Raw genomic sequence first — 23,371 nt, 5'->3', positions numbered from 1 at the left:
TGCCTGTGCTCTCTGTTTTGTGTTCTGTCTCTGCTTCCCCGTGTCAGGTACACTTGTTCAAGGTGACTTTTTTTCTTAAAACATCAGTTTAGAATCTTGTGATCTTTTTCAAGCTGCTTTACCGTCTTGGTTGTGTACAGGGATTCTCCGCCCTGGCAACATATTAAAACCCATGGGGAGTTTTTAGAAAATACACAGAGACTCTGATTTCATTGTTAGAGGTGGGATCGTAGCTAGGTATTTTTTTAAAGGTCCCACAGGATTCTTCCATGCACCCCGAGTTGAGAACCTCTGTCCAACATCACGTCGTTAAGCCTCCCTGAACTAGCAGCCAGTGCTCTGTTGTAGTTCTCGGTGACATCTGTACTCCTTTCTGTCCATGTCCTGCCTCTAGCCCCCAATTCCGGATCCCAACAACATGCGAGACTTTGTCAGCTACCCCTCCGCCGGCAACGAGCGCCTGCACTGTACCATGAAGCGCACGGAGGACGACCCGGAGGTGGGCGGTCCGTGCTACACCCTCTACCTGGAGTACCTGGGCGGGCTCGTGCCCATCCTCAAGGGGCGGCGCGTCAGTAAGCTGCGGCCAGAGTTCGTCATCATGGACCCCCGGACGGATGGCAAATCAGGTGGGCTCCACGCCAGAGACACTGAGACCTCATTCTCAAGGGAGGTTGAGGAATAGGTTTCCTGACAGCCCATGCGAGGACAATGCCACGTATGAAACGTGAGCCTGTGTTGTGGCTAGCGTGGAAGGTCCTCGAAGACACCCCGCTTCCAACATTGTATTGAAGTTAATGATTCTTAAAATGTCCTTTCTGATGGGTTTTTGTTTGTTTGTTTGTTTGTTTCTGATGGGTTTTTAACAGCCATCTGCAAGGCTTTGTGGGGCTGGGCGGTGGATAGAGCAAATGTCAGCTCTCTGTCGGGGGAAGCGGGCGTGGGCTTTCTGGGAATGGTAGAGTCTTCTTTCAGTTACTTATCAGGTGTCATCAAGGGCCTTACTGCACTGTTGAGACCAGCTGAAAACCACAGTGAGGTGCATCTCTGCCCTCCCAGAGTGAGGGATAGAATTAAAATTCTCAGAGCTTCAGCCTACTCCTCAGCCTCCTGCTAGAATCTTACTTCTGTTCCTCCCTAATCCACCGTGAGTTGCTTTTTAGCTGATTACCAAGGAAAATTCCTTGCTCATCCATAAAGATCTGGCATGATGACTCAATCTGCCCTTCTAAGAACTCTCTCCCACACCGGTCTTCGTTACTCACCTGACCTCAGGGTGCGCGCTTCTCGCTCGCCTCTGCCATCCAAGACCGGGAGCCTCCTGAGCAAAGGGACTTGGCTCTTTGTCTTTGCCCCTTGGTGCTTGCCCAGTCTCCTAAGCCAGGGACTGCTGAGGCCCCCATGCCCCTCCTCCGAATGACCGGTATGTTTTTTTATAGTCGAGAACATACATGAGAGCGTGTTTTGTTAAGTAAAAACCCACCAATTTTTAAGAGGAGTCTTTGTCAGAGCTTATTACTGTGAGTGGAACTGTGTCCCCCAGACATTGGCGCATCAAAGCTCTCACCTCCTGTGTTACCGCATTTGGAGATCAGGCTTTTAGGGAGTGATTCAGGTGAAATGAGGCTGTCCAGGTAGAGTCCTGACTTGACAGTAGGATTGGTGGCCTTGCCAGAAAAGCGGGAGGGCTCTGTCTCTGCATACCCACTAAGGCGAGGGCCCGGGAGCACCCAGGGAGAGGGGTCGACTGCTGGCCAGGAAGAGAGTCATCGCCAGAACCTGATCCCGGACTCCAGCCTCCAGGGCTGAAAGGGAAGTTTCTGTTGCTCAGAAGCCACCCAGTCTGTGGCATTTTGTTAGAGCCGCCCAGCTGGATTAAGACATGAGTCAAAGACAGAAGCAAATGGTGTGACCTAGAGCAGTTGTGAATTCCTGGGTTAGCAGACTGGCCGGGAGCTGAGCGGACAGCACAGTACTGAGTTTCCTCAGGCTGTGAGCTGGCTCTGGGCTCACAAGCCCACAGAAGCTTTCTGTGCGTTCACACAGCTGGCGTGATTCATGGCCAAGCCTCGTTGCCCCACGTGACTCCTCAGTTACGTGATGTAAAGTGCCGCTCAGGGCATGTGAATTAAACCTTCTTACTTGATCGAACGCAGGTGCTCATCACCCCAGCTTACTGTCCTCATGGGTCGCGCCTCCTGATAAGGAAGTTGTTTAAGAAGAGGGTGATGTGGGCCTCAGCTGGCCTGCTTCCCAGGAGCTTCTCGGCCTCCAGGGCCCTCAGACAGGTCCCTGTTCACAGATGTCCCCTCCATATGTTCAGAAACACTAGAGTTTACCTTAGCAAATTCCTCCTTTCAAACATAAACATCTCTTTTGAATGATAAAGTCACTTAAATTCCATAAATGGTTTCATTGCAGTTGAACAGTTCAGCTTTTTTATAAATTGGCAAGGTTCTTGGAGCCTTGAAGGAATGAGGCTTTTGTCAGCAAAACAAAGTGATTCGAGGGCACCTGGGTGACTCAGTGGGTTAAGCCTCTGCCTTCGGCTCAGGTCATGATCTCAGGGTCCTGTGATCGAGTCCCACATGGGGCTCTTTGCTCAGCAGGGAGTCTGCTTCCTCTTCTCTCTCTCTGCCTGCCTCTCTGCCTACTTGTGATCTCTGCTTGTCAGATAAATAAATAAAATCTTTAAAAAAAAAAAAAAAGTGATTTGGAAGATGGGCTTCCTACCATGAGGGCAGAGCGGGGTTGGGAAGTTGAAGGGATGTGAGGGGTGGGAGAAGGGATTTCGAGGAGGGGTCAGACACAACCTTCCTCTGCAGTACAATTTCGTGATGGCACTGTCCTCCGCCGCAGGCCCTCAAACCTCCTGCCTGGTGACCAGCGGTGACACTCCAGCAGCTTCTGTTCAGGCACCCCCGCAGAGCCCAGGACGGCCAGGATGGCGATGATGCAAGTGCCCAGGCCTGCATTCCAGCCATCGCTCAAAGCATAAACGTTTGGGAGTCCCTGCCACGGCCCCAACCTTGTCAGGTCACTAGTCCAGAGCAGGCTTGGAACCCACAGGGGCCTTGGCAGGCCCCTGCTCAGAAGCAGGATCTTGGGGGCATCTGTGAGTAAGCAAGCCCCTTGCTTGGCCTGGCTCCTCCAGTTCCTGCAAGCCCGTATGAACCCAGACGGATGCTTGTTGTGCTGGGAGGTTCCCGCTTTTGGCACAGTAAACGCGGCCAGACGATTTTGTACTTTCAAGTGATGCTGAAATTCAGGCCCATTTTGATAACAGTAGAAGTTACTACCTCCTTTTGCTTAGGAAATGTTACAGCATAAAAACGGAAAAGGGAAGCCATACTCTGGTCCTTTCTCTTTCAACTCTGAACTTAGATTGCTGGCCCAAAGAGTCGGTATGTCCTGTAGTTTCCTGTGCTAACCATCTTCACTAGGGCCTAACTGATCGCACTTTTTGGCATCTGTGGGTTGTGTCTCACCAGATGAAGTCTACGGAAATGGCCTGATCTCCGCCATGCTGGACAGCTGCAACTGCTCGGACTCCAGTGATGTGGAACTGAGTGACGACTGGGCTGCCAAGAAATCCCCCAAAATCTCCCGAGCTAGCAAGTCACCCAAACTCCCAAGGTAAGCTCGCTCCCCAGGGCTGGTCTCCCTTGTTAGGACCTCTGGGGATGTCTGTGTCCTGTCTGCAACAGTGTCCCATTGAAGCCGACAGTGGAAGGGCCCCTGCAAGAGGGCATCCCTGCCTTTCATCAGGAGGGTCTGCCAGCGATAATTATAGGTTTCCTTTCTTCTCTCCTTTGGGTAGAAAAAGCCATCCACGGGAAGTTTGTGAGCCTCTGAACTCCTCAGGGTTAGTACTGATGGTGGGGGCACAGGGCGGCTAGAGCTCCCTGCTCACTTATTTGTTCTTCCAGTTTGAGAAAAGTAAGAAGAAGGTTTTACAGGAAGTATAATGTACTGTGTTGAACGGAATGCCCAGTTTAATACCTTATAATGCTGTTATTGGAAATAAATCATATACTAAAAAAATTTCATATGCCAAAGGTTTGTCCTAAAGAGTGGCCAAAAGCTTAGATCAGGTAGAAGGGCCTGTTGTGTCCTAGGTAAGAGCCCCGTCCGCTCCTGGCTCCACTCCCAAAGGCTGTATGAGCTCAGGGTGTCACCCTGAATGAACCCCTGACCCGGATGCCAGTGTCCTTACCTGTGGAAGGGAAAGGGTGGGCCAGATCCTCACTAAGCTCTCTTTAACTCTGAAATTCTGTGATGCTGTGCAAAATTAAGATCTAATTTATGTGCAGATACATACCTGCCCAGATCTCAAAGACCTAATTTCCTGTACAGGTGATAAAGCAGAACATTTATCACCCAGTTGAAGGTAACATTTCCATCATCCTGTAAAGTTCTTTATGTCCCTTCTCATTCGATACCCACTCCCCAGGGTAATCACTCTTCTAAGTTCTGTCACTACAGATGAGTTTGACTTATTCTTGAATTTCATATAAATGGCATCAACAATATATACTCCTTTTTTATTTGACATTTTTTGCTCAACATAATGACTAAGACTCATTCGTGTGGTATGTGTCAGTGGTTTTTTTTCTTTGCTCTGTGGTTTCTACACTTTGTTTATTCCTTTCACCAGTAGGTTGATCTTAGGTAGTTTCCAATTTGGGGCTGTTAAGAATCAGCCCATTGTAGGCATCCTTACACAAGACTTCTTGGGGGCACATGCACTCATTTATCTCGGGTATACACTTAGCAGGAGACTTGCCGGGTTCTGGCACACCTGTAACTTTATTAGAAACTGCCAGCCAGTATCCCAGGGTGCCCCGCTGTTCTGAGTTCCTGTCAGCGGCCTCTGAGGCTTCTGTCCCCACCCATGTTTGCACTGTCACTGTGAGCAGATGGTTTTATCCCTTCTGCTGGGCAGGTGGGGGCGTCGGCAGTCTCTGGTGATCGCCAGTTTTTCATATGCTTAGTGACCATTTGGATCTCTGTTGGGTCTTTTGCCCACTTTTTTTTTTTTTTTTTAAGATTTTATTTGTTTATTTGACAGAGAGAGAGATCACAAATAGGCAGAGAGACAGACAGAGGGAGAGATGAGGAGAAGCAGGCTCCCTGCTGAGCAGAGAGCCCAACGCAAGACTCGATCCCAGGCCCCTGGGATCATGACTTGAGCCGAAGGCAGAGGCTTAACCCACCGAGCCACCCAGGCGCCCCCTTTTGCCCACTTTTTACTGAGTTGTTTTTCTCACATCAAGTTGTCAATCTTCATGTATTCTAGTTTTGAGTCTTTGGGCGGAGATACGCAGTGTCACATACGTGGTCTAACACAATATGAATTTCTTCTCTTATGATTAGTGCTTTTCATGTCCTATTTAAGAAATCTTCGTCTACTCTTTGGTCATAAAGACATTTTTCTGTTCTTGTCCAGAAACTTTGTAGTTTTAGCTTTCATACTTCAGTCTCAGATTACTTTTTGTGTATGGTGTGAGTTTTTCCATGTATATACCAATTGCTCAGATAATTTGATTGATTTTTTTTCATCTTTATTCTAAGCATATTGAAATTACAAATAAAATTATGAACTTTCCTACACTTTTGTAGTGTTTCAGCTTTTCCCATTAATTAAGGGAGAACATTTAACATATAAGCAACCAAACTCCTCACCTTGTAAATGTCCTTTTAAAGTTCCTGGATGTGGCGGTCTCTGGCGCTGGTCCTCGTTCCTTCTGTCTTTCCCTGTGTTGAATCATCCTGCATGCCACAGCCGGACTAACCGTCCTCACACAGAGTTTTCACAAGCTCAGTCCCTGTGTCCCCCCAAACTTTGGGAGCCCCCGCTATCATAGCAAGCTCTCAAGCAACACTCATGAGGCTCAGTGCTTTTCTCTCATTGACTGCAGTCAACCTTAACATACTCATTTTTATAGCACTCTCTGTGGGTAGACTGGCATTAATACCCGTGTCCCTCGGTGACAAACAGAACTGAAGACCAGAGATAGAATGTAGGATCAAAAGGCAGCAGGGAAAAGTAGACCCACAGATTTGATTTAAAATATGACAGCTGGTGAAAGGCTAGATCAGTCTGTCGAAATCCTAACATTGTAGTAGGAATTATAAAATCGTTGTGGCCTTAAGGTGAAAAATGGCTCTTCCCACTTGGTAGTTTCCCACATGCAGAAGGCATGTGGACGTTTCTAAACTTAATTATTAGTCAGTAGGAAGTCAACTACATTTAATTCTCTGAGGTTCCTTACAAATGAATCACTTGGTCTAATCTCACCGTAAATTTTTTTAAGATTTATTTATTTGAGAGAAAAAAATAATGACAGAGAGCACAAGCAGAGAGAAGGAGAAGCAGGCTCTCCGCTGAGCAGGGAGCCCTTTGTGGGGCTTGATCTAGGACCCTGAGATCATGACTTGAGCCGAAGGCAGCCGCTTAACCCACTGAGCCACCCAGGCACTCCCTAATCTCACCATATTTTCAAATATATATTACATGGTATGCAATTCTGTTCTTTCTTCACATTCACGAAACAAAAGCAGGTGGGAAAGGCTTGGATAAAGGGACCTGGCCCCTGGAACATGGCACCCATGGTGGCCACCAGAGCACAGAGGAGAGGGCCATGGCAGTGGGCGCCTCCCCCACCTGTGGGACCTGACCCTCCTGGCCTTGTCTCCACAGGATCAACATTGAGGCCCGGAAGTCTCCCAAGCTGTCCCGGGCTGCTCAGGAGATGTCCAGGTCTCCCCGGTTGCCGATGCGCAAGCCCTCCATTGGCTCGCCCAGCCTGACACGAAGAGAGTTTCCCTTTGAAGACATCACTCAGGTAGCTCCTGGGCTCCAGGGCGGTTCCGTGTGTCTGATGCTCTCCTGCTCTTCTTGCCGTCCTCAGTGTGTGCCTGATGGGGGCTGAGCCCTCGGCACAGGCCCTCGTCACACCTGCACTCGCCACCCCAGCCTCCGTGCCTGTCACTGCCATTCCAGACACGGGGCATAGAGAACCAGAGCCCTGTTTGCCTTCCTTACTCCCCTGCCCTCGGGCAGGCCCCAGTACCTTCACGTCCCCCAGGACCTCCTTCCCACCTCAGACACCCCTCTGTTGCCATGTGAGTCTTTTCACAGATAGCTCTGGTTGAGACCTAGCCACACTCCTCCCCTCTGCTCCCTCAAGCCACGTCTGACCCTTCGGTGACTCTTGGTGTCCACAGGAGCCAGTCCCTGCTGGCGGCCCCCCCATCTGGTGCTGTCTGTCCCTCCGTCCTGGTTCCCCTCAATGCCCTCCAGGTGCCACAGCCTCACTGTTGACTGGCTGCCTTCTGCGTTTGTGCCTTCGATGTGCCTGGGTCACCAGGGTGCCCTGGCTCCCCCTTCTGTCTTCCCTTCTTGCTTCTGCCGGCATGCTTCCACGCAGAACCGTCACAAAGGCGTCCGTCCCTGGCTCAGCCGCAGCAGTCCCCAAGCACCTTGCTGTACCTCCCTGACACCATTTCTCAGTGCCTGCCTTGTCTGCACATAATTCTAAGCCTGCATCCTGCACTGGGTTATCAGCCCTTTGAGGAGCTACAGTTTATTCATCTCTGTTATCACTCTTCGCACATATTATACACACGTGGCCGAAGCATACTGATCATTTTTAAAAACTTTCTTAATTGAATGAGGAAACAGATAATTGGCTGGTTTGTGGACATACTGCTTTCAGTGCAACTGGTATTTTTAGGACAAATGGACTCAGAGCTGGGTATACCCTCTCTAGTTCAGTGACTGGAGGAAAAGAAAAGGTGAAGAAAAATGTGCCCAGAGCACCCTTGTGGACTTTTTAACCTGCGCACGTGTGGACACACTGGGACACATCCCCTCACTCCCCAGCTGCGACTCTCAGCTCCGTGAGCCACCGCTCAGAAACACGTGCCTGACATGTTCTCGTTAGCGTCTGGTCTTAAAAAGGGTAGAATGATAAAGAGAATGAGTATTTCCAGCAGTGCCCACCATTTTCTGTGACTTTCTAAGCAAAAACGTTAACATTCGTAGTTCCTAAGTCATCAATAGAAAATATGAAAACAGATTGTGATTTTTTTTTTTCCTTTCCCCCCTCTTCCTACAGCACAACTATCTTGCTCAGGTCACGTCTAATATCTGGGGAACCAAGTTTAAGATTGTGGGCTTGGCTGCTTTCCTGCCAACCAACCTCGGTGCAGGTAAAAACCATGTCTCTTCTCTTCCCGTTCTGTCAGTTGAAACTGAGACTAAAAAGACCATTCAAATGAGTTCTTATCGCACCAAAACATTAGCATGTACTTTATTCACCTTCAAACTTTGCCACTACCCACTGTGATTTCACAAAAATTAGAATTATTACTCCATTGCTTTTTACCAGCCGTGCTTTCATTTTTTTGTGTAATCCTGACTTATGAAAAGACAGAACCAGCTGCAGTGTCTAACAGAGGTTTGATAGGGTTCTGGTTATCTGATTTCTGGCCTTTCATTATGGGCAGGTTTAGGTACCAGTATCTTTAGGTTCTCGAGTCAGAAGACAGTTGAGGTTCAGAAGGCATTAAAGACCATAAGAAGCGGACTGTTAATACATTTCTGTGTGGTAAACCCTTAGAGCTGGCACCTAGAAGTCCCAGATAAGTGCCCTCTCCATGAGAAGTTTGAGACACTGAGGAAAACAAAAGAATGGGAGTAAAAGCTGGGCTAGAACCTGACATTTGCGTTCTTTCTGTACTCTTCTCTAATGAGTAGTACTAATGTGTCATGTTTACTTGGGGACAGAGAAGGAATGAAATGACAGAAGGTCCTTTTCAAAGCAGCCTCGTGCCAATAGGCACATCCCTGGGTGGGCTGCGGACACATGCTGTCGCCCCTCCACCACAGCCTTGCTAGATTGCCTCATCATTTGGCAAACACAGCTCTCTCTGGAAGGCCAAGCTTGCCAATGGATGGTGGGCCCATCTTTTTTTTTTTTTTTTTTTAAAGATTTTATTTATTTATTTGACAGAGATCACAAGTAGACCAGAGAGGCAGGCAGAGAGAGAGGGGGGAAGCAGGCTCCCTGCTGAGCAGAGAGCCTGATGTGGGGCTCGATCCCAGGACCCTGAGAACATGACCTGAGCCGAAGGCAGGGGCTTTAACCCACTGAGCCACCAGGCGCCCCTGGTGGTCCCATCTTGAATGGCTCTGTGTAACCTACTGCTAAAAATGGTTTTTGAAAAATTCTGAATCTGCCTTTTGGATTTGTTTCAGACACAGATCCTTTCAATTAAATAATTTTTGCAAAGCAGGTGTTAAGTAGAGCTGTGCCATGTATGCATGGTAAGAGACTAAATTGTGCTGCATGCGGATTTTTCCTTTTGCGGCTTCTCAGCTCAAAGAAAAAGAGGAATAAAAGTAAGACATAAAACGGACTTAGAAAATAACAATAGGCTGTTCCTGCACATAATGCCAAGAAAGGAAAGGCTCTGATAACCACGGAAGCATGTTCTTCAGTAACGCAGCCATGCCCCACTGGTGCACATGGCGATGCTTGTCACCACAGTGTGAGTGTCCTGTTGTCCCCATCCATGAGCTGGGAACTGAGCCATCTGCCTACCGTACGTATACACTGGAAAGAGAAATGGAGTCTTAGTGCATCTTTCCCTTCTAGATGTTGAATAGATCCACACATAAGTCAAGGACCTTGATATGGGAGAACCTCTAAGTGCCCTCACTTAGTGCCCTTACTGTACACGGTACTCCAGTGTGAGGAACTCAAGTGCCCAGGATTGAACTTCCTGTAGGACTACTGTGAAATCACTGTCCTGATCACATACCATTTTTAAAAGAGCATTTTAGCTATTACTATTCATTTGTCAAGCTAAGCAAATTTTCCACTTGATTCTGTCTCTTGGGTTCTAAAAGATGTGTAAGTTACATGTGGCACCCTCTTAAATAATTTTTGGCACTCTAATGTCAAAACGTAGAGTACTGTTGGATATATTTTATATTGGATAATTTGTTTGCTTCAGTTGAATTATCTGGCCCGTGAAATTTTATTTCTGATTTTTTGCTTTCTCAATTTAAAAAATCTAGAATAAATTCCAAATTCAAGAGATTTGAAGTGGTATTCAGTAAAACTCCATCTCGTCTTTATCTCCAGCCACTTAGTCTTTTCCCCCTTGGAAGCAACTTTTTTTTTTAATCCCTCCTGAGATTTTACAATTTTATTTCTTTTATCAATCTAAACAACAAAGAATAGTCCTTTACATCATTAATTTTTAAGCTGTAGAGAATTGTCCAGAATTTTTAAGCCAAAATTGTCTTCTGTGGGTGAGAGAGACGAACACACGAATAAGGCCTGTGTCTTACTGGAAAATCGTCCTAGCCCACAGCAGTGCAAGTGTCAGCCTCATAGAGGCCTTTCATCAATGAGGTCCTGCTGGGCTGTAGGAATGTGAGCCAGTCAGCCACCAGGTGCTAGCGGGCAGCTGTGGGGCCGGAGCTGGGTCTAACAAAACGAGAATCACAGTAATAATTCAAGAACTTGTACTTAACCTGACAGGAAAGAGTATTAAACATAAAGGAAAGTTGATCCTGACTTTAACCTCCTGTGAAAGAAAGAAACAGTGTGGAAGTTCACTAAATCTCTGTCTTGATCATGAGGTTGAAGTTGAAAGTCAGGAAGATGAGAATCCAGTCCTGAGTAAGGGCAGTGTTTAGTTCCAACCTGACCCGTGTCACCCCGTCTCCTGGGTTGCATGAGATCCCCTGAGCTTGGCACTCTGCTTATCACAACTATTTTTATTAAATTAGAATTCCGATCTCAAGTGAGGCTTTAAAAAATTGTATTTGTCCTATCCCAACTCATTCCAGAAAAGCATTTAAGTCTAGGACATGTTTTTGACATTTGCAATGTGGGGTTCCCTAGACAGACCACTTGGCAAAGTGACTGGGCTAGACAGAGGAGTTGCTGTAAGGGAATCTAAGGCGCAGCTGGGTGGCCAGTGGCGTGTGGGAGGAAGACAAAGACCCGCTCTCGGACTCTCCCCTGCTTTCTCATGGCAGGGACTCCACAGTCCCATTTCTCTTCCCGTGACTCTGCCGGTGCTTGGCTGTCCTCGTGCACGTCTCTGTTAACAGCGCTTTCCTCCTTCCCCCCCCCGACCCCTGCAGTAATCTATAAAACCAGCCTCCTGCACCTCCAGCCGCGGCAGATGACCATCTATCTCCCAGAGGTTCGGAAGATTTCCATGGACTATGTTAATTTGCCTGTCTTCAACCCGAATGTTTTCAGTGAGGATGAAGATGATTTACCAGGTGTGTTCGTAGGGGATCATGATGGGGGCAGAGCGCTAAGTAGTAGAGGATTACAGCATGTCCACCCGTGCCCACCGCCCTGGTTTGGAAGAGGTGTAACTTCCTCAGTTGGTGGGTGTGCTGAAGGTTGTACTGTGGCTGCTTTGGGGAGATGGGGAGCTACTAGAGCAAGGACGATGAGGGTGACCGTGACGCCTCATTTCCACAGAATATTCTGCCGTCTTGCTTCATCTTCACAGAGGTGCTCAGTCATGCACGCAGTCAGAGAGGTTAACAGGACTGATGAGAATTCCACAAAATCAGAACTGAAACCGGCTCTCGGCCCTAGGCTAGCCTTCCTCTTGTCAGCCCCCGCTTAGAGAGCAGTGTCACTCCCCTGGTCCCATGACTCCCGCAGAGCCCAGGGTCTCGAACGCACCCTGTCTCCAGGACAGAAAGCCTTTACCTGCAGACCACTCTCTCCCGCTGTGCAGCGCACATCTCAGCGGACAGAAGCCTGGGCTCAGTTAAAGGTGAATTCTGGCACAAGCTTTTAAAATCCCAGTTTACAAGTTTTCAAATATCTATAGCACTTGAATTAAGGGTTTTCTAGGGGGTGTGGATCCTATTTTGATTAACAGAGTAGAATGATTTCTAGGTTATCTGCCAGTTATTTCCATGTAAGTGGTTTCAAAAAAATACCTATCTGTAATTTTATAAATATGAGGACTTCTCTACTTAGAACCAAGCAGGTTCTGAATGTCTCTGGTTTTTGAGCCAGAGGAATCCTACCCGGGCTACTGACTTCTGTGTCTGGTGGGTTTGGAACAGAGGGGCTGTGGTTCTCGCCGTGGAACAGGGAAGGACGCGCAGGCCAGCTCAGGCTCTGAACTTGGGGGGGTTGTTGTTTACCTTTTTCACAGGTTTTTATCTGTAAAATTATTCGTACAGTACTTTCGGAGAGGAGCCGACTTTGGTTTTCCCATGGTTGTAGCTCTCCTCAGAGGGGCAGTAGGCGTTCTAGACCATCCAAGTTCTAATGGGCACGGTTTTGCAGCCCCATCAATCTGCGGTTTGGTGAAGCCTCACACGTGAGCTTCGTATACAGCACGTCCCCTGCCATTTCAGAATCTGAAGCAGCATCAGACACACCTTCTGAATAACGCCCTCCCGGGGCTCCCGGGTGCTGCTCCCCAGTGCTCCGCGCTCACCTGCTGCTGTTCCCGTCTGGGCTTCCCATTCGGGGCAGCATTCTCTCTCAGGCCTCGCACTTAATGCTGACGACAGAGAGACTCTTCTTTGTATCAGGGAAGAGCCCGGCGCTCAGTGCAGATGGGTGAACATCTGGAGGAGGGTCTGAACAGGATTAATAAAAAATGAGATGGACCCAGACTCACGCAGCCAGGAGATAGTTGCATCTCACTAGTGGGCCCCAGGGAAGGGGGAATCTGATTGGAACCAAGGGTGGGCTTAGCTTTTTTTTTTTTTTCTTTTTAAGATTTATTTATCTATTAGAGAGATAGAAAAAACGTGAGTAGGGAGCAGCAGGCAGAGGGAGAGGGAGAAGCAGACTCCCCACTGAGCAGAGAGCCCAATGTGAGGTTCGATCCCAGGACCCCGAGATCATGACCTGAGCCGAAGGCAGACGCTTAACCAACTGAGCCACCCCGGTGCCCCCGGCTTAGCTTTCGATGAGCTAGCTGCCCTCATTCTGTAGCTGTGGTAAAAGGTCAGACAGCCTTTACAGCTGGCTAGTCAAATCTTGCTTGCTGCGCATACACTAGTTGCCACGTAGAACTTAAAGGCCCAAATAAGCAAACTTGCCAGTGCCTGATGGTACTTTAAGCAGGGCAGTCTAAACGGTGGTTCTGAGCCCCCGCCTGTGGTGTGTAGGGCATCGCTCAAATTTGTGCTTTGTTAAGTTCCCTATCTGTACAAAGAGACTATAGTTACAGGGTTTTACAAAGGGGGGCTGTACCTTACACACTGTTAGAAATGCTGAACAGCACATAAATTAGGAAATGATCCTCCCCAAATAATGCTTATTTGCTAGAAGATTCTTTTCTTTGGTATCTCTACTGCCTTTTACATGGTTCTATTTACAGAAACTTAATTTGTGTACAAATTTCACATTACATCTGCTCTTAACACTTTCCCATATTAACCAGTCTGTAATTGTGGATAAACCTACCCAGGACCCTAGGCAGTATAAGTGCCCCGTGGAGTGTCATGCTACATATCATAATTCTCTTCTTGCATAAAAGAATGGGCCATTTTATGAATTCATGAGTAAAAAGCATCTTTTTGAACAGTTAAGTATTAAAAAATAAAATAAAATTTTTTAAAAAGTTAAGTATGTGCCCTAGTACCATTTAGGTACCAAATTCAGAAGGTTCAAAAGTATATTCATTGGAAATCTTTGCGTGTGTCCTTCCAGAAACCTTAGAGAAACTGTAGAACTTGTGTGAAAGGTCTAGCTTTTCCCCAAGCAAACTTCTCTCCGTCCGTAGCAATTGTATTTTGTATGCAGAAGGACTGGATGAGTTGATTAGTTGTTGTATTACTTATTCTGATCCAGTTTCACAGCACTGTTTTGTAAGCAGTTCATTTGTTCGCTTTTCCTCCCAGTGACAGGAGCGTCTGGTGTGCCCGAGAGCAACCCGCCTTGCACGGTGAACATCCCTATTGCGCCCATTCACAGCTCGGCACAGGCTATGTCCCCTACTCAGAGCATAGGCTTGGTGCAGTCCCTGCTGGCCAATCAGAATGTGCAGCTGGACGTCCTGACCAATCAGACCACGGCAGTGGGGACATCTGAGCACGGAAGTGACAGTGCCACCCAGTACCCTGTCTCCAACCGCTACTCCAGCCCCGGACAGGTGATCTTTGGAGGTGTGGAGATGGGCCGCATCGTCCCCAGCCCTGCTCAGCTGTCCCTGCCGCCGCCCACCCAGGGAGCCATCCAGCTGTCGGTGGTGGACCATGGAGACCGAGATCATGACCACCTGCAGAAGTCCGCCAAGGCCCTGCGGCCTGTGGCGCAGCTGGCCGCGGAAGGGGACGCAGTGGTGTTCAGTGCCCCACAGGAGGTCCAGGTGGCGAAGATGAACCCACCACCCCCCTACCCCGGAACCATCCCCGCAGCCCCCACCACCGCAGCACCGCCGCCCCCGCTGCCACCCCCGCAGCCCCCGGTGGACACGTGCCTGAAGAAGGGCGACTTCTCCCTGTACCCCACAGCAGCCCATTACCAGACGCCCCTGGGCTACGAGAGGATCACCACCTTCGACAGCAGCGGCAACGTGGAAGAGGTATGCCGGCCGCGGACGCGGATGCTCTGCTCCCAGAACACCTACACCCTCCCCGGCCCGGGCAGCTCGGCCACCCTGAGGCTCACCGCCACGGAGAAGAAGGTCCCCCAGCCCTGCACCAGTGCGACCCTGAACCGCCTGACGGTCCCCCGCTACTCCATCCCGACCGGAGACCCACCCCCGTACCCCGAAATCGCCGGCCCCCTGCCCGGCAGGGGCGCTGCCCAGAGGCCCGACAGTCTCATCCACGCCACGCTGCGCAGGAACAACCGCGAGGTGGCGCTCAAGGCGGCGCAGCTGGCCGAGCCCCCGAGGGCCCCACCGCAGCACCCGCCCAAGCCCAAGGGCGCCGTGCAGTTTCCGGCGAGGCCCCCGCCCGCCCTGTACACCTGCAGCCAGTGCAGCGGCGGGGGTGCGGCTGGGCGGCCGGAGCCGGGCGCTGGGGGTGCAGGGGGCGCGCAGCCGGGATCGGGCCTGGCACACGCCGCCAGCACCTCCCCGCTGACCTCCCAGTCGTCCTACAGCCTCCTGAGCCCGCCAGACGGGGCCCGCGACCGCGCCGACTATGTTAACTCGGCCTTCACTGAGGACGAGGCGCTGGCCCAGCACTGTCAGGTGGAGAAGCCCCTGAGGCACCCCGCGCTGCCCGAAGCTGCTGTGGCCGTAAAACGGCCACCACCTTACCAGTGGGACCCTGTGCTGGGGGAGGACATTTGGGTTCCTCAGGAAAGGACAGCACAGACTGCAGTGCCCAACCCCCTGAAACTGCCCCCACTGATTGTAGGTCAGAGCCAGCACCTGGATGTGTCCCGAGTGCCCTTTGTCTCCCCCAAGTCTCCCGCCAGTCCTACTGCCACTTTCCACACAGGCTATGGGATGGGAATGCCGTATCCAGGAAGCTATAACACACCCCCTTTGCCGGGGGTGCAGACTCCCTGCTCCCCAAAAGATGCCCTGTCCCCCACGCCGTTCGCACCACAGGAGTCGGCAGTGGTTCTGCAACCCACCTACCCACCCAGCCTCTCCTACTGCACCCTGCCCCCCATGTATCCGGGAAGCAGCACCTGCTCGAGTTTACAGCTGCCACCTATCGCCTTGCACCCCTGGAGTTCCTATAGCCCTTGCCCGCCTGTGCAAAACCCCCAGGGCACTCTGCCCCCCAAGGCACACCTGGTGATAGAGAAGCCCCTCGTGTCCCCACCGCCCACTGACCTCCAAAGCCACTTGGGTACCGAGGTGATGGTAGAGACCACAGACAACTTCCAAGAAGTCCTCTCCCTGACAGAGAGCCCGGTGCCCCAGCGGACAGAGAAATTCGGGAAGAAGAACCGGAAGCGCCTGGACAGCCGAGCGGAGGAAGGAAACGTTCAGGCCATCACGGAGGGCAAAGTGAAGAAGGAGGCGCGGGCTCTGAGTGACTTTAATTCCCTCATCTCCAGCCCCCGCCTGGGGAGGGAAAAGAAGAAAGTGAAGAGTCAGAAAGACCAACTGAAGTCCAAGAAGTTGAACAAGACGAATGAGTTCCAGGACAGCTCAGAGAGCGAGCCCGAGCTGTTCATCAGCGGGGATGAGCTGATGAACCAAAGCCAGGGCAGCAAGAAGGGCTGGAAAAGCAAGCGGAGCCTGAGGACGGCCAGCGAGCTGGAAGAGTTCAAGTGCCGGAAAGCCAGCGAGAAGGAGGACGGGCGGCTGGGCAGCCAGGGCTTCGTGTATGTCATGGCCAACAAGCAGCCTCTGTGGAACGAAGCCACACAGGTGTACCAGCTGGACTTTGGGGGACGGGTGACCCAAGAGTCGGCCAAGAACTTCCAGATCGAGCTGGAGGGGCGGCAGGTAAGCAAACGTGTCTTGGGCCATGGCCGGTTCCACTGCATTCTGGTCTTGACCAGTCGGGTGAGGCGGGGGCTGAAAACCTGCTGAAGGATGGCCCTGCTTCCGCCTGCAGGAGCCCCGGGAGAAATGCAGAATACAACTGTGGCTCTCAAGTGGGGCCGATCGTGGTTGTACTTTACCCGGTGCCATTGCTGGCTTTTTTTTTTTTTTTTAAACTTATTGTCAAAGCAGCACATGTACTGATTTTTCAAAGTCAGATGATTCTGCCAGAACCAGGAGGAAAACTAGCAGGCCCCTCCCTGCCCAGTGCACGGCCCCCTCCCAAACGCCGCTCTCCTCCGGGACACACATTCCTCCAGCTCCGTTGCTTCTGGTAGTTGACAACATGTTCCCACTTGTGTTTATTGATTTTTCAGTTTTTCACATCATGTATCGACTTGTTCCTGAGGGGTAGGAGGGTTGGTTTGGATCACCCCACTGCCTTATACGCACACATGAACTTCCCCTGTTCTTACTCAGTGTACTCACTGGGTGTTCATTATGCCCGCATACACGATTTACAGCTGAGCCACAGATGATGGCTTATTTATATTTCCTTTTTCCTGTACAGTTTTTCTTTCCCTAGACATAATAATTAGCCAGTGTGGGTTTGCCTCTTCCAGTGTATTTATGACTGAGTCCTTCCCTGATTCTCTGGCGTAAGGTACATGACACACGGGGTGACTTGTCACTGGTTCCTGCTGCAGCCTGAAACGGTAGCACTCACTGTGCCGTGTCGCTGTCGTTCTGCACACACACCTTCTTACCGTCCTGGCAGTTGCCGTCACCCTGCATGTTTAAATCTCATGTTCATTAATTCACTCAACAAATATTTAGTGAGCGTCTGCCTGGTAGTCCTCTGAGCCAGGAGTCAGCAATTGGGGGCCCACAGACCAGTCCATCCTGCTGCCTTTTTAAATAAAGTTTTATTGGAACGCAGCCGTGGGCGTCCGCTGAACATTGGCTGAGGCTGTTTTCGTCCTGCGGCAGGGTTAGAGCTGTGGCAAAGACCCTGTGACCCACAAAGCCTAAAACCCTCATCATGAGCCCTTCACAGAGAGCTTTCTGGGCTTGCTCCAGGCGCTGAAGCTAGAGCCCTGGGGAAAACGGAAAGTCCCTGTGCTCCTGGAGTGGAGCCTAGTGGAAGAAAGACCATAGGCTCCGTAAGCACTGAAAGGACAAAGGAGAGAGGAGCACCAGGGGAGGGAGGGGACTGTTTTATCCCTCTCTGAGCAGTGGATGTGTCTCTTAACCCTTTACTAGCCTATAGATTCTTCCCTCAACTTGTCCGTTCTCCTTTCTGCTTCCTTGGTGAGGAAACCGCTCTTTGAGCTGCGGAGCTTTCCACGCTCCGAATTTTTCTCATTATCTTCCCACTTGCACGTTTGACATGTTCCCTCGCCCGCTTTATTTCTGACAAACTCGCAGTGAGATCGAGAAGCTTGGTCAGCGTCTCCGGTCGGCACACCGGCCTCCCAGCCTGGCCGTCCCCTTCCCTCGGGAGCGGCCTCGTGCTCTCTTCATGTCTCTGCTTCTCTGCCCTCTCCACCCGACTCCAGGTGATGCAGTTTGGAAGGATTGACGGCAACGCGTACATTCTGGACTTCCAGTACCCCTTCTCCGCTGTGCAGGCCTTCGCCGTGGCCCTGGCCAATGTGACTCAGCGCCTGAAGTAAGGACACTGGTGTGGGGCAGACGGAGAGGCCTCCTCGAGGCGCCCGAGATGTCGCCCGGGGCCCCGGTGTCTGGGACCAGAAGACGAGCAAAACTGGAAGAATCTGTCAGGCCCAGGAGAAGGGACTGACCTTTCATTGTTGTCGTTTGTTTGGCCTTTTATAATCCTTTATTGTTTCTCTTTCTTTTCAAACAAAAAGAATACAGGAAGAGTGGGATTTGCAAGCAGAGGGGGTGAGGCACCTGGTGTCTTTAGGAAACACAGTTGCTGTGGGGATGTCCTGCTGCCTTTGCTTCTGTCCGCGCCGCCGGGGCAGGGGGGCCCCCGGGAGGAAGGGACCCCGCCCGCCCGCGGATCTCCGCGCTCCACGCGTCTCGCTTTGTGACGCCTTCGTACCATAACCACTTGTCTGGAAACAAAATGCTTTGTAAAAAGAACCAAAAGCCTGGGGGTCCAGGTTCTTGGAGGGGGCGTTGAATCCACACCCGTCCTGTTACTTCCCCAGGGGCGACTTGGTGGCTGTTGGGGGTTACGGAGGCCGTGCGGTGGGGCTCCCAGGAGTGGGCTGTGCGGCGCTGCCCTTAGCAGGGGTAAGCGCGGAGGGGGCGTCCGAGAGGGGCCCAGCCGGAGGCGCCGGGAATGGTACTCAGGCTCGGCTCCTCTCAGAGGCTGTTCACATGAGAGACCCCACCCGTGTCATCTTAGAGCGTGGCAGCATCCCACTGGTTCAGGGAGGTTTGCCTTCCGGAGAAGGGAGGGACAAAACGGATCGGTCCTGGCGTGTCGTGGGGTAGCTGCCTGGTCATCTAGCACCTTGGGCAACCACTAGGTACTCACCTGCTGAAAAGCCACCTTAGTCCCCTCCACCCCTCTGTTGTTTAGTCTGGAAAGTGTGGCCGGAGACGTTCTCCTTCCCACTAGATAAGCTGCTGCGCTTTCTCTTTCTGGAGATGCTGAGACATTGGTCTGAAAGTGCGCCTTTCTTCTCAGCCACGTTAAAACCCAGTTGACTAGAGATGTTTCCTGATCGGTTAGAAATGTAACAAAACCGTAGGCATTTGCCAGGGTGTTTAAAGAGATATAGTAATCTCTTTGAGACAAGTCTCACAGTTGTACTGGGAGGGAAAAAAAAAGTTCTTTATTAATTGTACAGACTGTTTACTGAGGAGATGAACCACTGGGAACACATTATTAAAATTATAGTACTTAAGACAGCTGGTTAATTACAAAAAAGAAAGAAAAATCTGAGATGATCTTTTCCCTCCACCTCCTCCTTAGGGGACGCCGCGGGCAGCACTGAGCCCCGGTAACAAACCCGGTTCACAGTTGTCACTTACTCCAACATGTCATGTGTTTAGGGCAGGAGCATGGGACTGTCTACTTGCAGGGAGTCCTCCGTGTGCATTTGGTTTGGAGCAGACAAATGAGAGACACTGTAGAGAAGTCTTTTGAAAGTATGTATTTTTACATTTCCTTGTTTTGGTTTAAAAACTAGAAAAGGCACCGGCCCATTCCTTCCCCACAGCAAGACAGCATCACTCACCATTCTCTCCAAACCCTGAAGAAACACACATGAGGACAGCTCCCAGCTAACGTCCGAGTTTTCCAGCTTGTATTTTAAAATATTGAACCTGATTTTTTGTGGGTCAATTCTTTGAGAAAGAATTTAGCAGTGTATTCAGAATTATATAATTCTTTTATAGGAGTTTCTGTAGCTTGGTAAGATGTTTCAATGCTTATTAGTTGTGCAATAATGGTTATGACCTATTTCTAAAATAATTTAAATGCAGTTCCCCTGTTTTGTTGTCCAAGAGATTATTTATCTTGCTTTAATAGTGTTCTTAGGAATTCTTTTGTTACTATGTACTGGTGAGTTATGCCCATTTTATTTATTTAGAAAAATAGTGTGTTTGTAATGAGTTATTTGGTAGCAGCGTATTTTGCTGCGAGAAATAAAGAGGATATGATAGAAGGCTTTTTCTGCTGGACAATTTGTAACTTTTCTAATTGGGAAAAAATTCCTATTAATCCTTTAAAGGCAATTTTTTTTTTTTGCATTCTTTGGTATTGATTATATACAGAAGAGTCGATTCCTTTGAGACCACACATCCTAAAATAATAGTGCCCCCTCTTTTGAACATTTTATTTTTAGTTAAAAATAAAAGGTGCTACGAAATGTAAAGAGGAATGAGAGCAGCAAAGGAAGGCACTATTGTCAGTAAGTGTCCGCTTTCCAGATTCTCAGATTGGTTCTTAAGATACAGAGACCATGAAAAAATACGTTTTAGAGTTTTTCTTATTACTAAGAGCAAGTAGAGGGGGAAATCCTTGGAATAAAAACTGTGAAAAGAAAGTGAGTATTTGTAGCAAATAATTCAACTTTCTAAATTCTGAGCTCATTCCCCAAAAGGCCTCTTCCATACGTGGAGGCAGAGGCCTGGTCCGGGAGGTCTGCATACCTGAGGGGCAGCGGCTGCCCAGCCCTGTGCTCTGGCCCAAAGGAGGAAAACGGGCCCACGCGCCTCATACTTCCACGGGTCTGCGCACTCGTGATATGGTATCTTTCAAGTTGATGGCGATGGCTTCACTTACTTTAAAAGTCATCTTTATTCAGTCTCAATTTATTAAATACTACTAAAGTAGTACTTTAAACAGCAGAATTCTACATACTTCATGTTTATTAATAGCAACTTATGAATATTGAGATACCTCATTGAATCTCTAAATTTAAAACCATCAGCCCCATCAACTACTTAAAGAATCCTTACCTTTTTGAAGAAAGCTGTGTATTAACAAACATAAAAACCGATTTTAAGTTTGTTTCAACTCTAACCTCATCAAACCAAAGGCGCAGATTTGTGGACGGCGTATCCACTGAATGCATATCCTAAGAAAAACCGATGCCACGGAAGCAGGAAAATGCCAAGGCTCTGAGGGCAGCGGAAGTCGGGACTTTGCAGGTTAGTCTTTTTCCCCCGTGTCCGTCGCTCCCCGGTGGAGTGTCCCATAAGGACAGGCAAAAACCTGTACTTTCATCTTGTAATCCTCTTGAACCTGGGGTCAAGCCCGCTCTGCCACCAAGTTGGAGGGTGACTTCGGGCTTCCATTTGTCCATCTGTAACATGACGGGGACAACCTGGCCTGGACAAAATTCTCCATTCCTGTCCAGCTCTAACAGCCTGAGGGCTCAAAGTGGGACCGTCTCCTCATGCCACTGTACGAACTTGGAAGGTATGTTTCAAAATCATTGCCTTTTTACAGAGGAACATTGCTTTTCCAGCATTAATGAGCTCTCCTGTGAGTATGAACCCGTGCATTTAAAATAAGCCTTAGCAGGTTCATCTCTAGAAACAGATGCTTTTGGAATGGTGATTGTTCTCCTAAAAATCACACAAAAGCACCGGTTTCAGTCAGGTAAGACACAGGAGCCCCCACATGTGTGTGCCCTGCTCAGTGGATTCCCTGGAAAACGGCCCCCGAATAAGTCCCCATATACCCCCGCAAACAGTAGAGCGGGTTGAGAAAAGAACCAAGGGGGCTGTGCCCAGGCAGGTGTGAATCCTCGAGTTACTTCTGCAGTGTTCGCTATCTGCAAGTTGAAAAGATTTTTTGAAAGGAACCCATCATGTCCCTGTGTGGGCCATCTATCCCTTGGCCAGGTCAGTAGTTGTGAACAAAGTTAGTTGAGACAAAATGTGTCAAAACTGTTCTTTGAGTTCCTGGGATTTCATCATCGCACAGGACTCCGATCTCATCACCATCTGTGTATTCCCTTCACTCCGGTTGATGGAAACTCTGAAAAGTTGTGGCTAATTTTATTTTCATTTCTTTGGCTTTGTGCAATTTTCTTGTAACTTGTACCAATATTTCCTGTTTACAAGTTCTTTTAAAGGGGAGGGGGTAGGTTTCTAAGATCCTGTTGTTTGTTGTAGATAAATTTTTTTTCATGTTGTAGAGAAGCATGGGGTTATGCGTTTGACTGAAAAAGGCACTGTATTATTTACCAAAGGGGTATTGTTTTCGCATTTGTTTATAAATGCATTATTTTGGTACTGTAAGTTTGAACATAATTTCCGAGTTTATTACTACTGGCATTTCCTTTTTCTTTTTCTTTTCTTTTCTTTTTTTTTTTTAAACTGTAAGTGCACGGTGCAGGTGCACAGGTCCCTGACCAAACCAGACCACCAGCATGTTCTTAGCCAAACCTTGGGGATAGCGGGCTGCTGTGTGCGCCTCAGTCCCACTCGTGTTACTTTGTTTCTCAATTCCAGCATCCTGCTTTGTTTGACTTTCCAAGCAAGATCTGCTGAGAGTCCCACTTGCACTCTAATGAGCTCACCCTTATTTGGCTCTCTGCTGATGTACTTTGTGTATTAGATTGTGTGGGAGGTATTCTAGAAGGCATTCATGGTTTGCATTCAAAATGACGTGGTTGATCCAAATTATTTTCTGTCTTTATTATTGAGATGGATTAATCTCTTCTTTTTTTTTTTTTATTGATGATTTGAAGTTGTAAAAGTTGTCCAGCTATTGCTTAATAAAATTTTCCAGATCAAAAAAAAAATTACTTGTGTGCAGCATTCCGGGGTGGGTCTTGAGTCCTCTGAGAAGGTGTCCCAATGTGCACTGGCATGGCCTGCCATGCTCCCAGCTGTGTCTCCAGTCCCTGGGTTACTGCCCGCGCACTACCTGGACACCCTGAGATCCTTACCATTGTTCTGTTTTTGAGAGGTCAGAGCTTGTGCTGTCTTTCTGATGAGTTCTTTGTCTTGTTTCCCTAAGAGGACCCAATTCAGGATGCATCTGCCCTCGCACCTACAAGACCAGAGACGTTAGATAACCTGACACCTTCTTTGTTACTTCATAGGAAACAGTAAAACCAGATTTTGAGCAACCCTGCTCTCCATTCTAATTTGTAACTGTTAATTGTTGTTTTTACTGATGAGTCTTAGTGCACTTCTTTGCTCTGCCCTGGAGTCCCTCTGACCTCTCTGATCATATGACCTCTGGCCATAGGGTGCTCGTGCACCTATGTGTGCAAGTGTTCCCATGCACATTTCCACAGCACCCCTTCGGGTTTTTTCAGAGATAGAAGTAGATGCGATCGCCCAGGCTTTAGGAGACAACCAAAACCATGGTCAATTCCTATGTGTGAAGTTTTAAAATAGGACTATAAATTTGCGATTTACATAGCAGGAGTCCTACAACGGTAATGCACTA

The 23,371-nt window shown here is 49.1% G+C and overlaps 1 protein-coding gene across 8 annotated transcripts in view; it reads left to right on the top strand.

Annotated features, from left to right (window-relative positions):
• The window catches only part of TULP4 (TUB like protein 4), a 227,918-nt gene extending 205,204 nt beyond the window's left edge, over positions 1 to 22,714 (top strand). For all 8 annotated transcript variants that reach the window (XM_045080113.1, XM_045080112.1, XM_045080107.1 and 5 more), the window contains 7 exons: positions 395 to 629; positions 3,492 to 3,636; positions 6,704 to 6,848; positions 8,124 to 8,217; positions 11,171 to 11,314; positions 13,922 to 16,437; positions 18,036 to 22,714. In XM_045080113.1, coding sequence (XP_044936048.1) covers positions 395 to 629; positions 3,492 to 3,636; positions 6,704 to 6,848; positions 8,124 to 8,217; positions 11,171 to 11,314; positions 13,922 to 16,437; positions 18,036 to 18,152 — 3,396 coding nt within the window. In that variant the 3' untranslated portion in view covers positions 18,153 to 22,714. The remainder of the gene's footprint in view (positions 1 to 394; positions 630 to 3,491; positions 3,637 to 6,703; positions 6,849 to 8,123; positions 8,218 to 11,170; positions 11,315 to 13,921; positions 16,438 to 18,035) is intronic.
• The last annotated feature ends 657 nt before the right edge of the window (positions 22,715 to 23,371 follow it).

This window comes from Mustela putorius, unplaced genomic scaffold, assembly GCF_011764305.1.
Source record: "Mustela putorius furo isolate JIRA1106 unplaced genomic scaffold, ASM1176430v1.1 tig00000450_pilon_pilon_pilon, whole genome shotgun sequence".
NCBI lineage: Eukaryota > Metazoa > Chordata > Mammalia > Carnivora > Mustelidae > Mustela > Mustela putorius.
This window is presented reverse-complemented; position numbering and strand designations above follow the sequence as displayed.